This window comes from Scomber scombrus, chromosome 8 (genome assembly GCF_963691925.1).
Source record: "Scomber scombrus chromosome 8, fScoSco1.1, whole genome shotgun sequence".
Classification (NCBI taxonomy): domain Eukaryota; kingdom Metazoa; phylum Chordata; class Actinopteri; order Scombriformes; family Scombridae; genus Scomber; species Scomber scombrus.
The window spans coordinates 15,180,800-15,196,339 of NC_084977.1; the positions used below are offsets into that span (position 1 = coordinate 15,180,800).

Here is a 15,540-nt window from a genome sequence, read left to right on the forward strand (position 1 = left end):
ACAAGGAAGTAACTTTAAAAAAAAAATAATTTCATTATTCAGACCATTAGCTAATAAGTCTCGAATTAAAAAAAAAAAAAAAAAATCAAACTATATATTTTGAATCAATGTTAACATTACCGCTGCATTCGCCTCTTGGCACAGTCACCACCAGTGCAACCAGTGTGACCAAGATATTTAAAGACAATTCTGAATGAAAAAGATGTTAGTTTTTGGTCATTTTTTGGAATGATCTCCAATCTCTAAACATTCATAAACAATAGATCATTTATGGACTTTTACCAAAGATGAAAGCGTGTTTTGTGTCGGGAGTAGCAGTGCTAATGGTCAGGTGATCTGAAATATAATCATTTAATTTATGATAATTATTAGCACAACACCGCCAGCCTATGAAGAAAAAAAAAAAGAAACATCCACAGGGGGCTGAACTCTGCGTGTGAGAAGATTAAATGTAACATTATTTGGTCTATAGGTTGAAAAAGAGTAGAGCACGTTGATAAATAATAAAGAAAGAAAGACATGAACTATGACCAAAAACTTTCCCAAGACTGTCAAAGCATACCTTAAACACAAAACTGAATTTTCACAGACTTGTTGAAAAATAAATGTTGTCTAACTGTGACTTTGTGTGTAAAATTAAATGAAAATCAAGCGATTTTATGGCCTGGATGGTCAGAGGTGAGTAAATCCTGACTTTGTGTTATAATCATCAGCTGGCTGCTGACAGCATGAAGGAGAGCCCACAAGTCATCTGGCCGATAAAAGCTGATTTTATTACTACAGTGAGGGTTGTTTTTGTTTTTTGGTTCCTGCACATTCGGCCACATGTCTTTTTATTAAAAGACTTTCACCCAATAAAAGTGGATAATCTGTCAGCTCCTGCTGGAGTCACCAGGTGAAAACTGGCTTCTGTGGCTATGCTCAAACTGACAGCATGTATGAGCTCTGTGAATATATATCCGAAAAAAGACTAAAGGAAATTACAATTACAGCTACTCAATTTGAACACTATAGGAAGAATTAAATTAATGTTGTTGTTTGTTTTGTTTGCAAATTTTTTTTCAGAAGAATTTGGTCGTTTTGCTGCCTTTAAATTTAATTTTGTCAGCCTATTTAAAAGCATTTTATTGGGCATTGCATTGGAGTTTATGTTGAGGGAAAAAAGGAAAATGTTATATTTTCTTGAAATAAAAACATGTTTAAGTGTTTAATAAAGGATCCAATTGTACACATTTTAGCCTTGTAAAATGTTTGACCCATTTCAAAGCCGGATTTTTTAAATCAGATTGGTTACATGGCTACAAGTAAAATGGGTTTTGTGTCTCCACAAAAAAACCAAAGTCCTTATATGTCTATTGTGTCATTATCAAACATGAGAGAGAGAGAGAGAGAGAGAGAGAGAGAGAGGAGAGAGAGAGAGGAGAGAGAGAGAGAGAGAGAGAGAGAGAGAGAGAGAGAGAGAGAGAGAGAAAGAGAGACAGAGAGAGAGAGGGAGAGAGGGAGAGTGGTGACCCTATTTTTGTTCCCATCCAACAGTTTAAACCTCATAGATTCTGTTTCTTTGGGCTGGGCCGCCTTCTCTGAGAAAGTAAACTTGGGGTGACCCTCCAGGTTAGGCCAGTCTGGGATACGAGCGGTGATCCTGTGATTCAGGGAGCTGCCTGGCCCTTGAGATCCCAGTGGGTCCCACTTCAAAAGGAGGGAGGAGAGATAAACTTGTGTCAGGAATTTTGGTCCTTCGCCAGTGGGACACATTCTTGACCCCGGCGGAGCTGGTTAAACATCATGGACGCTTCCCTCTTTTGTCGCCAGAGAATCAAGACAGCAACCTGATGTTGCCACCACTGAATCTGTGTCAGGGAAGCCGGCAGAGTAAGCTCATTAGCACACAGACACTTTCTCATCCACCCTGTGTCACATTTAAAGGGTGCACGCACTGATTAAGACGTCGAACTAAAGTTTGACCAATATGTCAAAGAACAGCTGATATTACTCATCCGGCAGAGTCCAAACATGATACCCCCTCCATTATGAGGTCAAAAAATTAAAAAGTCAAAGCAGTTAATGTGCCTTATGTCTAAAGGGAGTGATGGTGAACACTTTCAAGATGATTTGAAAGGATTTTCATGCCGCCCAGCCTCTTCTGGAAAAGAAAACATGACATTTATTGAAGAGAAGAGTCTGTTTTACACTCATTTTCTGGTAAATCATGCACTCATGTGCTCAAATACTTCCTTATATGAAAAGCTCCAGAGGCTCTTACCTATCCAAAAAATGAATCAGATTAATGAATTATTTTGTTCTGAAATAAATGTCTGAATATCTATAAGAAACAAAACTGTCCTAAAATTTTGACTAAACCTTGTTACACAACTGTCATTCTAGTTTTCCTCAAACAGTTAAAGCCCAGATGACTTTTTGCTCAGTGAAACAACTAATGACAAGTTTGCTCAGGTAAAAGAGAGAGATATCATTATGTCTCAATGGCATTTCCGACCTGATCACCATCATCTGCTGCAATGGTACAAAAGGAGCATGCCTGTGCACATTACAATCAAAAAGCTGCGTGATAGAAACTGTAATCTCACACTCGAGAGGAGCTGCACTATGTACACTGTTCCCCCAAGGAAGACACTGACAGACGAGCGGAGGTGCACCTGTCTGCCTGTTGCATAAACGAACTCGACTTCATGCTCAGTGAGCTGCTCACCCTGCCCTGACCTCACCCTCGCCCTGAGCCACACACACACACACACACACACACACACACACACACACACACACACACACACACACACACACACACACACACACACACACACACACACACACACACACACACACACACACACACACACACACACACACACACACACACACACACACACACCTCAATAACCTATATGAACAACCTTCTATGTCTAATTAATACAAATATCATCCACAGACATTTAACAATCCTTACATTTAGCATACATTTAGGGTGGAAGATGATCATTTGCTGTCAGCCAGTGGTCATTGTAGCCGAGTTGAGGGATCACTGAAGACATACCTGTTTGGACTCTTTGCAATGAAACCTGCTTCACTCTCCACAACAGCCACCAATAGTGTCAAGGTCCCATCTATGACTCATTCCTGAAAAAGTCAAAAATTTGCCACAATACAATTTATACCACTTGTACAGAGTCAATGACAAAGATTTTTAAAAAACTAAAATAAGCATTTTATTTAATTGTGGTGTCCTATTTTAAGTCTTTTTGAGGCCTGTAGAAACCTTTCATTTGTATATTACAGTATGTCTTCTTTCATAAAATTGTTAGGCAAAATTAGCTAAAATATGTGATTGTTTTTGACACTCAGAGATAAACAGAAAGTCAGGATTAGTCCTGTGGTGTCTCTTCCTCTCTCTATCTCTGCCAGTGCCTTCAGCAATATGTCTTGTCTGGTCAAACCCAGGGAAGTGTGGCTGGCTGAGCACATTAGGGCGACTCATTCCTCGCGTGAGAAACAAGACAGCCACTGACATTCTGATGATGATGATGATGATGATGATGATGATGATGATGATGATGATGATGATGATGACACACACACACACACACACACACACACACACACACACACACACACACACACACACACACACACACACACACACACACACTCCAGGATGCTTGTGTGACACACTGCGTATCACACGAGCGGGCTCATGTTTTTTTAAAGCACAAGAATAACTCACATTACCAGAGCGTTATATGAAAAGTCTACATGGTTGTGAATGACCTTTTAAAACAGTTTGAGACACCTCAGGATTTGGTGCAGTGCCCATGAGATTCATGAGATAATTGTCTTTCACCCACAAGGATTAAGTTGAAGCCTGCAGAACTCCCATTTCACACTGAGAACAGCTTAAACAGACTCCTTCAAAAAATTCTCCACTCATTCAGCGTAGATGAATCTAATCCAGCTCATAAAGAAGATTTGAGCTACTCTGGGACTAAAGGAGGTCTTATGTTGTCCCCCCCAAATAGACAGAGGTGATTTTAGTGGTCAAGTAAAGCATTCGTCTTCTTGGTAGGTTTTTGACCAATCAATATTCTGAGAAAACTCACCTGAATCATCATTTCTTGAAATTGTTCATCATGGCCAGCATTATTTAAAAATAAGAACATTTGAATCTTGTCTTCATTAAAGTACGTCAAATAATTTAGTGTGACACAGGTATTTAATATTTTAGCATGTTCTGTACAGTCTGTAGAAGAAACTAAATGCCTCATTTTACTTTTGCTTTGCTCTGGATCGATGTTTTTACATGATTAGCCTCATTACAAACACTACGATCAAGGCTGCTGTGAACTGCCCACCTGTTTATTGATGAGGGGTGTTTTTCCTGACATGGGTTGTTTATGGCGCTCGCTCTGCTAAAGTTCTCAAACTCTGCCTTTAGCTGACAGAAGAGCCCTGCTACAGATGGAGGGCTAAGCCCGCGTGATCTCTCCTCGCTGAAGGCAGGAAATTGGCTGCGGTGTGGCTGATATTACCAGGTGGCGTGTGAGTGAGAATATTAAAACATTTTGTTAAGAGAAGTATGTAAAAGGTCTGCCAGAGATATGATGATACATATCTAAACTTTGGCACCTATCTGGGCAAACTCAGGTTATCTGGATTGTAATCAGTCTGTGTTCTGAGGTGGTTGTTCTTTTCTTATCTCATTTCGTCCACCCACAGCTTAGACACTAACAAGATTCCGAACATCAATAGGAACACCTTCTGTACTGGATATAATGATCTCCAGCAGCTAGTGTCACAGAACTGCCTTTGTAATTTACACTTAATTTACAAATTAGGTTTCTGGTGTCTCATCAGTTTAAAGATAGGCAGATGAGTTTTCAATGAGGAATCCTCAGATTTTAAAAGAATGGAAATCTGGAAAACATTTGCCATTTGTTTTTTTGGTTGTTTTTGTTTACATTAAACCCTAAAGTCTACTAAGGTGTAAAGCAAAACAATTTTCAAACAAAATCTGAAAACATACTCTTGAAATAAAGTCAGATGATCTTCCATCTTGTGGGTTGCAGAGTATGATAACGTTTGAGTAACTTTTCTTATAATAAAACAACATGCACAATAAGACACCTCTACTATGTCAACAAGGTGAAAAAAAATGTGTATGTGTGCATGTTTCAACAGATTTACTGGCGAGACGAATTGATGTTCATATTCATATATTTTATATAATGTATATCAAACTAAAACTAATACAGCATCAAACTTAAAAAGGATCAAGAGAAAAAAAAAAAGAAAAAAAAAACAACTGAAAACTGAGCAATTTGTTGGCTTGTAGAGCAGTGGATGTTAAAACCAGCCGGGAGCAGAGAACAGATCCTGTCGCATCCCAGTGGCAGACAGCGGACGGAGGGGGTGAAGGGCTGGAAGGTGAGGAAGAGAAGGGGAAGGTTGAGGGAGAGATGGAACGGGGAATTTGGAAAGGTAAAGGTCGGGTAAATACAGGTGGAGATGAGACAGCCCCCAAACTTCTGCAGGGCAACATCTCTTCTTGCTGTTCATTTTATTTATTTAATTTTTTTAAGCATTTTTTGATTTCAAACACAAAAACCATGTTCTAAAAAAGCAGCCTCGGTGTGTTGAATGTGGAATTGGGAGAGAACAAGTCCATGTTTTTTTTTTTTCCTGTGACAAAGATTTGTCTAGTCAGTCTCTCAAATGCCGTTATCTCACTATGTTGTGTTTATGTTGTGAGGGGGAAAACCATGACACAGCAGTTGGAAACGTGAAGTTGTGAAGTGTGTGAGAGGGGTTGAGAGAGAGAGTGAGAGGGGTTGAGAGAGAGAGAGAGAGACAGAGAGAGAGAGAGAGAGAGAGAGAGAGAGAGAGAGAGAGAGAGAGAGAGAGAGAGAGAGAGAGAGAGAGAGAGAGAGAGAGAGAGAGAGACAGAGACAGAGGGTTAGATGAATGTTTGGCTGTGTGCTTGTGATACTGTCTTTGCTCCTCTGTGCAACATGTGTACACTAGGCATTCATGTACCACGACCAGGCCGAGGGCAGAGAAGCTTACTTGCACTTTTGTGTCACTGGATGTGCATGCCAGTGTGTTTATGTACGTCTGAGAGGGTGGTCTTTGTGTGTGTTGGTGTGTCTGTGTTGGTGTGTGTGTGTGTGTGTGTGTGTGTGTTGTGTGTGTGCGTGCGTGTTTATGTTTTGTAGGCCCAGACTGGAGAGGAGGGGGGGGGCCATGCTCGGTGACTAGTGTGTGTCCAGCCAGTTCATCAGTCAGTCACTTGGTCCTCTCAGCTATCAGAGGGCCAGTTTCTACTCTTTAGCCTCCAGAAAAAGCGTTTCCTGTGGAAACAACTTGGCCTCCAGCAGAGTTGACCCTGGATCCAACTGGGTGATCTGCAGAGAGACCACAGGAGGAATAGAGGGAGAATGTTAGACCACCATCAACTTAACTAATAATTATTTCATATATGGGTCAATCTGACAGTTATCAAAATAATCAAATGTCAGAAAAACTGAAAAATGCACTTCACAATTTCCTAGATTCTAAAATGTCATCTTCAAATGTCTTTTTAGTCGCAACAACACTTAAAACACCAAAAGATAATAAATTAAGATCAATATAAAACAGAAGAAAGCAGCAAATCCTCATATCTGAATAGGTGGTATAGGCACATTTTTGGTATTTTTGCTTGATAAATGACTGAACCAACTTATTGTAAACTTCTTACATGATCAGTATTTAAAAGACATCTTGACCAAATTAGATCAGACTCATGGTAACAATCCTACAAACTGGACAAATCTTTAGTACAGGTATTGCCAAATGGGCAGTCAGACATGTTTTAAAGTCCGTTTAACAATATTATTTTAACTGCATTTTTCAGATTTATCTATATTAGTGTGGACATGGCCTCAGTCGCTCGAAATCCCTTGGTGACCGTCCCGCCATATATGCCCTGAGATCCAGGCTGGAGAACAGTGTAGCTTTAGTGCTGCACTCATTTCATGAGTGTGTGTACGCCATGTATTATTCTAACATTGTGTTTTAAAAAAGTCTAGGCGGTAATCTGAGCAGCTAGAGCTTTGTTTTCCTATGAGGACCATCAGGTTTATTTTCTTAAAAAGGCCCCAATCCAGAACAAACTGACGAAGGTTACAGGAGAGGAGAGGAGAGTGTGTATTGTAAAAGCTTTTTGGTGTGTGTGTGTGTGTGTGTCTGAACAAGAGAGAAAGAGACACGGGGATTAAGAAGATAACTTTGTGCATTTTGGATGACTAATAATGACAAACTTCACCTGAGAAAAAGGTCAAACAGGAAAGTAGCCAACGGCGGAAAGAAACATCTTTCTGTGTTGAATACACATTTTGTTGAAAAGCAGAGGAATAATGCAGTACCACCCACAATGGAGCTGATTGAGTTAGCTGACATGAAGGCAGTCTGACCTATGTTTTTTAAAACAGGAAAATCTGACTCTCTCTCTCTGACACCCACTACCCCTGTGGGCCTCTTAGCTTATGTGAGCTAATCACTTGAGGGGTTGTGTTACATCAGGCCAATCTAACACCTGGGCTGAATGAGCTGTGTGACGGCGAGGTGGTGTGACACTGAGATGTGTCCGGGGCTTATCTGGTGGCTGCTGCGTCAGCTCCTCTGATTAGGGCTCCTATTCTAACCTCAGGGTGGGATAATTAACCAGCTCCCTGTACCTGCTGTAGAGGGTCGAAGGCCAAGCCGAGAATGTTAAAGGTCAGCCTCACAACAAGCAGAGTGATAAGTCTGAGACAGACTATTGTAGGGAATGAAACGTGAACTGTGACCATGACCTGAGCCTCAACCTCCATGGAATACATAACAAGTGTCTAATCAGCGTCGTAACAATCAAGTATTTTAATAAGTGCAAAGGTCAAATTTTTGCTCTATCACGTCACTGTGATCAAAAGACAACCTTTAACTTTTAATTTAGATTTCATTTCATTCTCATTGAATCCTTGTTAGCTCCTTAAAATCAATTATTCTATACACTGAAGGGGTTGAGTATGAGTAAACATATATGATATAATAATATATAATATAATTAAAACAATCTACACATGTAAACTTGTGTTAAATGCACAATCTGTGAAAATAGAGGATGTTCAAGGGCTCAGAAAAGGGTGAGAAAAGGAAAAAAAAGAAGTCAAGTAAATTAGGGGAAAGTGAGTTGAACACGTCAGCATTAGACAACCGATCCATCTCCCAAGGGTGTTCGGAAATGTCACACCATGTGCACACCAGCGGTCTTTGACTCCATGTCTTTCGTCTCCTTGTCCTCATTTCAACGTGTCATTTAGACTCTTGACTTCTCAGCGGGGTCCCGGGGAGCCCGGTGCGGGCAGGGAGGGGCTGCCACATCAATCTTATGCCCTCACCTAGTCGACTGGCTCATCGCACAGCAGGGAGCGAGATGCCACGAAGAGCAGTAAAATGGTGTGTGTGCGTCTTTATGAGTGTGTGTGTGTTTGCTGTAAACATATTCCATCCCAATGGTGGGGAAAACGACCAACAGGGCTGCCGCGTTCCTTTTCCCACCTTGGGAGCGTTGTGTCGCAAATGGCTGCCATGCTAATGAACCCGACAAGCTGTTATGACACCACAGCATCAGGTAAGAGTAAATGAGGCTATGGGGTGGAGCAGGTGTGTGTGTGTGTGTGTGTGTGTGTGTGTGTGTGTGGACTATATATATAAGCGTGTGTGTGTAGATGTGAGTGAATTCGGATGAGAGTTTGTGCTGGTGGTGCACCAGGGAGAGATGACGGGGGGAGAGCAGCATCTGACTCTGAAAAAGAAAGTAGGGAAACAAGATGCCACACTGACACAGGAGACAGGCGCCATCGGTGATTGTTTACATTGTTATCCAATTAACAGACCATAAGCATGGAGGCATCTGTCAACAAACAAAGCTGTTGTTTTTCCTCTGCTCTGCCTAAGCCATATTCTCTCCTCCTGTGCCTACACAGCCATGCATACATTCATACATGCATACATACATAAGACAGAGTCTAGCTCTCTGGTTTGCAGTTTTTGTTTTTAACTTTGAGTCAATATAGTTTCCATCAACCAATTTTGATCAAATCAATCAGCTGAATTAGGGAAATGTCTGACTAACCTAAATGATGTCATTAATTTCAGCAGATTTCTTCTGACTAAATAGCCTTTGTGGAAAAACATGTTCATTAAAAATACACAACAAATTAACTGAATTGAACTGTGTCTGTCTGAACTCTAAAGAAATAATACAATAATGGGGGCTCAGCATAAAATAACCCTAATTTTAAAACTGGAACCAAATGAAAAGACAGATGGTGTTTCTCGGCAGTCTTTAAAATTTTATTATTCTTTACTTAATAAAAAAATTGTATGACATAAAATACTCAGCTAATACGAACCTCATGTATTTGGCATTATCAAATAACAGATTTCACCACGGTTAAAACCACATAATTAGCTCTTAATGTGAAGTTTAAAATAAATACCACAATTGTAAGTCACTTGATTCAAATGAATAAAACACACTGATAACAGAGGAGGCGACACTAAGCAACGCTCAGCAGTGAAAGGAAAGAAAGGGAAAATAAACACAGACCCTCAAGATGTCCGTTTCCAACATAATCAAATGTGCAGCTGAAATAACGCATTTTTAATGAAGCCATTACAGGCCCTACTATGTTAATTAAAACCAAATAACTTGTCTGTTTTAAACTAGTGTTGTCAAGTGTTTATTTGGCCAATTACAAAAGCAGTGGGAGATCATTATCTGCTGCCAGGAGCGTTGACAGCACGTAGCGCCGGGGCGTGAACAGAAAAGAACAGGCCAGAATACGGTACATCAAAGGAAGAAATCAACCGCACAGACTGGATGAGGGGGGAACAGGGAATGTGGAAAAAGAGAAAAGGAGAGATCAAGCGAAATGAGAGCAAATAAGATGGACTAGTTTAGGTTAAAAAATTCAAAAATGATTTAAGAATGTTAAAAAAAGAAAGAAAGGGATTTAGGGAAAAGGTGAGAATGCACATGGAGAAGTATAAAAAGGCTAAAGAGCAAAAGTAAAGTATAACTGCAAAAGAAGGGGACTGTGTGAGCAGGAGAGAGGGAGGTACAGAGGCTGGAAGAGAAGGAAAGAGGAGGGAGTAGGGAGACAGAAGGAGGGAAAGCTGGAGGGAAGACAAGGAGGAGGAGGAGAGGGCTGAAAGTGAGAAAGGGGCTGAGAGTAAAGAGTAAAAATTCAAAGACTGCAGCTTTTAACATTAAGAGATCAAGGAGATACTGGCCTCAGACGGAGCCATGGACACACACACACACACACACACACACACACACACACACACACACACACACACACACACACACACACACACACACACACACACACACACACACACACACACACACACACACACACACACACACACACACACACACACACACACACACACACACACACACACAGATTTATCCACTTCATATCTATTTTCATAGATACAGCTCTCAGACAGGTTGGGAGAATATTGTAAGAACAGTCCTGACAAAGCAACTCTGAATGAAACTACTTTGAAAATAAACTGCTGTAGCTCTTCCTGTGAATACGACTCTTTCAGATAGCAAGAAAAGAAAAACAAAACGAACCAGTATAACAGATGTAAAATCTATTTCAGTACAGTGCTCGGCCTCTTCTGTGCCGTTGTTTATTTTTTCTGCATCTCAGGTTTTGTCTGACAATCATTTGGACCATTTCACTGACAGGGCTGGAAGAAGGATTAAGAGAGGGTGAAAGAGAGTACAGTATCACAGTGAGAAAAATAAAACGCTTGTTTGACAGTGTTTGGGTGTCTATGAGCAGCCGGGCAGGAAGGGGCGATTGCTGAGTAGGAAGACAGAATTATTATACCCACAGTCTAAACATGTTCACCGCAAGCTGAAGGAAGAAGACCTCAGGCCTTTCAACGGTGGTTTGTGCTCGCCTAGTATCAAAGAAAAAGGAGGAAATTCTTGAATGGAAAGCTGAAAACTGAAACACTAGACACCCCCCCTTCCTCAAACTCGCTGACAGTCATAGAAACGGAAAAGGGTTAGCTCCCTGAGCACGGCTAAGCCTAGTACAAATGATGCCAGTGTAAGGCCTGCTGTAGTGCTGAAGAGATAAGCCACTGATACCAAATGTTGAGGAGGAGACCGAGTCCAAAAATTGAAGACTAATAGACACTTTTTGGCAAAGCAACAGGAAGGTGGCAAAAACAGGAAATCAGACACTCTGGCTCTGATGATTTATCTCAAAGTGTCAAAAGTTGATTTACAAACAGGATTAAACCAGTGTTACTAGATTTACTGATTCACAGTATAACTCTTTCTGTTTGTCAGTAACGTGTTAGCTTTAGCCAAAAATATCAGACGCAGCTTCACTTCATTTTCTCTAATTGAACTGAGTAAAAATCTCCAATTTGCTGTACAGTTGAATGAGCAGAAATTAAATAAAACATGCTGATGGAGAGAGAAATAGCAAAAGAAAGAGTGACACTGCGCAAAGCCGCAGAAAACTAGAAAACGGAAAGAAGGTTTCAACAGTTGTGCAGTATTACAAATGCAATAGTGGTCTATCCTCTATCCTCTGATCCTGGCAGAGCAACAGTGAGAGCGTCTGGACGGGATGGAGGCTTTCAATGCTCCCTCTCATTTAATTACAACACAGAGCTGCAGGATTAGACAGGGGCCTGTGTTCACAGCCTCATACTGGCACTACCACTGATCTGCTTCCCTCTTCTCTTTCCCCAAATCTCTCGCCTTTCTGTTTTCTGGAATTATCTCCCATCTTCTTCTTTTTAATATCTTTCTCGTTTGTCATCTCTAACAAGTTCTCTTTCAGACAGTTTCTCTGATTAAATCTCTTCTTTGTTTAAGCTTTTGTCTTCTGTGTTCTCTTTCTACTAGTTGTGCAGCCACCATCCTCTTCTCGCTTCTCTACCCCTCTAATCCTCCCATCCTGTTTTTGCTGGAATTTCATCTGCGATGCAGACACATCTTTATCTCTGTCTCAAACACATGTTTACTCTTGATTATAAAGAGACAACTGTGAATCCTTTAAGTGACAAAGTTGTGAGCGGGGCATGTGTTTGCTTGAAAATATTTGTGCATGTGTTGAAGTGTGTGATTGTGACGAAATGAGGAGTGTGAGCTACGCGTTAATGTGTGTGTTAGTTTGAGGTGTTTGTGCCCCAGTGGTCTCTACAGACTACGATGGCACACTGCCTGGGCAAGCCTACACACACACATACACACCTCTATACAACCACAACCCACCCCTCAACATGCACTCCTCTCTTGATTAATGGAAATCCCATTTTTGTTTCCAGCAGCATGGCTAATTAAACTGGTAGTTAAAACAGTGCTCATTAGCTCGCTACCATAGAGTGCGGCGACCAAGCCCTCTAATGACTGGTTGTAGCTGGCTGATTGCTGCCGGGCGTCAGCAGAAGAGCCACAGAGAATACTACCGTTAGTGCTGACAACTGTATCCTAACACAGTCATAGTGTACTGTATTCACAACGGGCTGATACTAATTAATATTCACGGAATATTAGGTGTGCGCAGGTGGATGGATAAACACTCGAATTAACTTGTCGCATCACAGGAACGAGTAAACAAAGGCAGTGATGCACTGGTGTTGCTGCAGCACACAAACACTGAAACTTAAAGACAAAACAACAATAATAAAAAGCAAGAAATAAAGAAATCATCAATCAACCACAACATACTGTCTTAAATATTGTCCCTGCTGCACACCACCGACAGCTGCTGCTTAACTTTCAGCTCTGGCCCACAGGAAAAAGCCAATTACAACTGTGGATCTCTCCAGCAGAGATGTGAGCTGTGGCCGAGAACACTTCATAACCTGCTGCTACTCAGCTGAGGTATGGACAGATTTAGCAGTTTGTTTGCGTGGGCAGAGAACTGTTTTGAAGGACAGCAGAAAACAGCGATTTGACAACAGGACAATCCCAGTTGTGAATTCTAAAAGCTCAGATGTGTTGATCTTTAAATCCCTTTCATTGGACGAACGTGAGGAGAAAATAGGTTAACTATGGAGTGCTTTTGTGTGTATGTGCAAGTAGGTGTACCGCTCACAATTCTACGAGGGAAGGTGGTGAGGAGCTTGAACTCTTCGAAGGGGTATCCCTTGGAGGCCACAAAGTCGAAGAGAACCTGGAGCTTACAGCTGCCCAGGAAACGCCTTTCCACAAACTCGCCACTTGGTGTGCGGATTCGCAGTTTGCTGATTTGCTCTCCTGACTCCTCTTCGGGCTCTGGCGGTAGGGCCTGCTCCAATGACAAGCGGATTGCCTGAAAGAATGGATGGGAGAAATACAGTACTGGGGTCAGTACAGCACATTATACACCTTAAAATCACTGCAGACAAGTTCAGTTTTCTTTCAAAGTTTGTTTGAAGGTAAAAGATTTCTCTTTTGTGATCACACAAGACAAATGTTGAAGTAAAGTTGCAAATAAACACTAACGATATCTAACAAATATTTTCCTCAGTTCACAAAATGATGAACACTATGACAGCTAATTATAGCAACAAAAGACTAATAAAAATGATTTCGGTAGATACAGTAGTGATTCAAAATGCTAACTGAAGGAAAGAATATTTGCATACTGGTGTTAGTGAGATGCAGCTGTCATTACTGGTGTATATTAGCATTACAAAGTCACCAAGTATTAGTGTTTTGTTGTGGGATGACAGTTAGTGTCAGATATATCACAGGTGGCCAAAAATAAAGTGAAAATAACTAGATGTGATGATCTAAAACTGCAAAGTTAGTGGTGAATTGACAACAAGGAAAACAAATGCCTTCCTGATAATTTTTTTTTTTTTAAACTAATTTAGCCTGTTTGTGTGTACAATTAAAACATCATAGAAAAGACATATAGTGAAAGGGAAGAAGGAGAAAAGCCATAAAGCTTTTATAAAGCACTTACGATTAAAATAAAAAAAACCCTGATTTTTAATCAAATGTATTCATAAAAATTTGCCATGCCTTTCTGTGTTTATAGTAAATTTAAACCCAAGATTCAACAGTAACACTGACAGTTATGAGGATGACGGCACACTATCCAAACAAGGTTAACAGACAACCCAAGAAGTTGCTCCCACAGTCTGATTACAGCTCTGTTGCCTCACATTAATTAAAGGACCTTCTTGTCCTGAGAATGTTATTAAATTAGTTGCCCTGTGTCTCACCCTGGTCCCTAAAGCCTGGTGTAGCTCAATAGGCTGCCAAGCAGCAGTTCAGCCTACTAAAAGCAGAGAAGTTTATTCCTGATGCGTTATGTTTTCTTGCTGTTGCTCAGTTACTCTGCTGGGGAAATCTGAGATTGGGTATGTTGATTATATCAGAGTCTACCGCAGATAGTTCAGTTTCATAAGAGCTGATAAGAGTCTATTTTATGGATAAAACATTTGTAATACACCAGACAGTCACACAGTGAGCATGGCTTTGCTAGCACAAAAGACAACCATCAACTGTCATCTTACACAGCAAAGCTAATCAGCTCTCCTGTGTTCTAAAAAACGCGTTTCAGCCGCTCCCTCGAGCCTCCCTCTTCTTTCTGTTTCTGCCCCTCACCTCCTCCTCCCTCTGCTTGTTGTTCCTGTTTGGCCAGCCGGGGAGCATATGCTGTGACAACACGCCCCGGCTTTATTTACACACCATAATGCAATTATATTTCATAAGAGTGTACAACAGTAGCTCATTAGCAGCTTCTGGTGTTGGGTGGGCAGGGTAGGGCGCGTGCCGCTCCGCCATCAGCTCCCTCAGGTATAAGAGCTGATGCTGACTGAGTTAAAGGGCCCCCCAGAGACGAACTAGTACACACACACACACACACACACACAGACACACACACACACACACACACACACACACACACACACACACACAAACACACACACACACACACACACACACACACACACACACACACACACACACACACACACACACACACACAAATAGTGTGTGTGTGTGTGTGTGTGTGTGTGTGTGTGTGGATGTGTGTGGTGGTGGTGGACATACAAATGTAGTCAACCACAGACACAAGCATAAACACTCACACAAGTGAGAGGTAGCGTCCCTAAAGAAACCACAGGACACACGTCTGGTTGAGCCTCAGGCCCGCGCTGCTCCACACAAATAATCAGGAGCATCTTTCCATCCATTTATCTGCCTCTCCAGCTCTGCTCTGCTAACCACAGAAAGCAAACAGATGACGGGTGGCAGGAGTGGTGATGAGGGGGTGGGGGGTTGCACCTGACAGTCACACAACTATATGCGGAGACCCCCTGAAGGAGGTAAATAGTAATGTCAACCCATAAAGGCACAGGAAACACATACACACTGCTGCCCCCGACTCCTCCCACAGTTCACCAGCTCCTACTTTCATCTCCCTCTTCTTTGCACAAAAGCATAAAATCACAGAGAAAGCA

The 15,540-nt window shown here is 41.4% G+C and overlaps 1 protein-coding gene across 1 annotated transcript in view; it reads right to left on the reverse strand.

Annotated features, from left to right (window-relative positions):
- Nucleotides 1-5,208: 5,208 nt before the first annotated feature.
- Nucleotides 5,209-15,540, reverse strand: part of faf1 (Fas (TNFRSF6) associated factor 1) — a 61,129-nt gene continuing 50,797 nt past the window's right edge. Inside the window, exons 18-19 of the mRNA XM_062424995.1 lie at nucleotides 13,179-13,394; nucleotides 5,209-6,413 (exon numbers count right to left, since the gene is read on the reverse strand). Of these exons, the coding sequence (XP_062280979.1) occupies nucleotides 6,330-6,413; nucleotides 13,179-13,394 (300 nt within the window). The 3' untranslated portion in view covers nucleotides 5,209-6,329. The remainder of the gene's footprint in view (nucleotides 6,414-13,178; nucleotides 13,395-15,540) is intronic.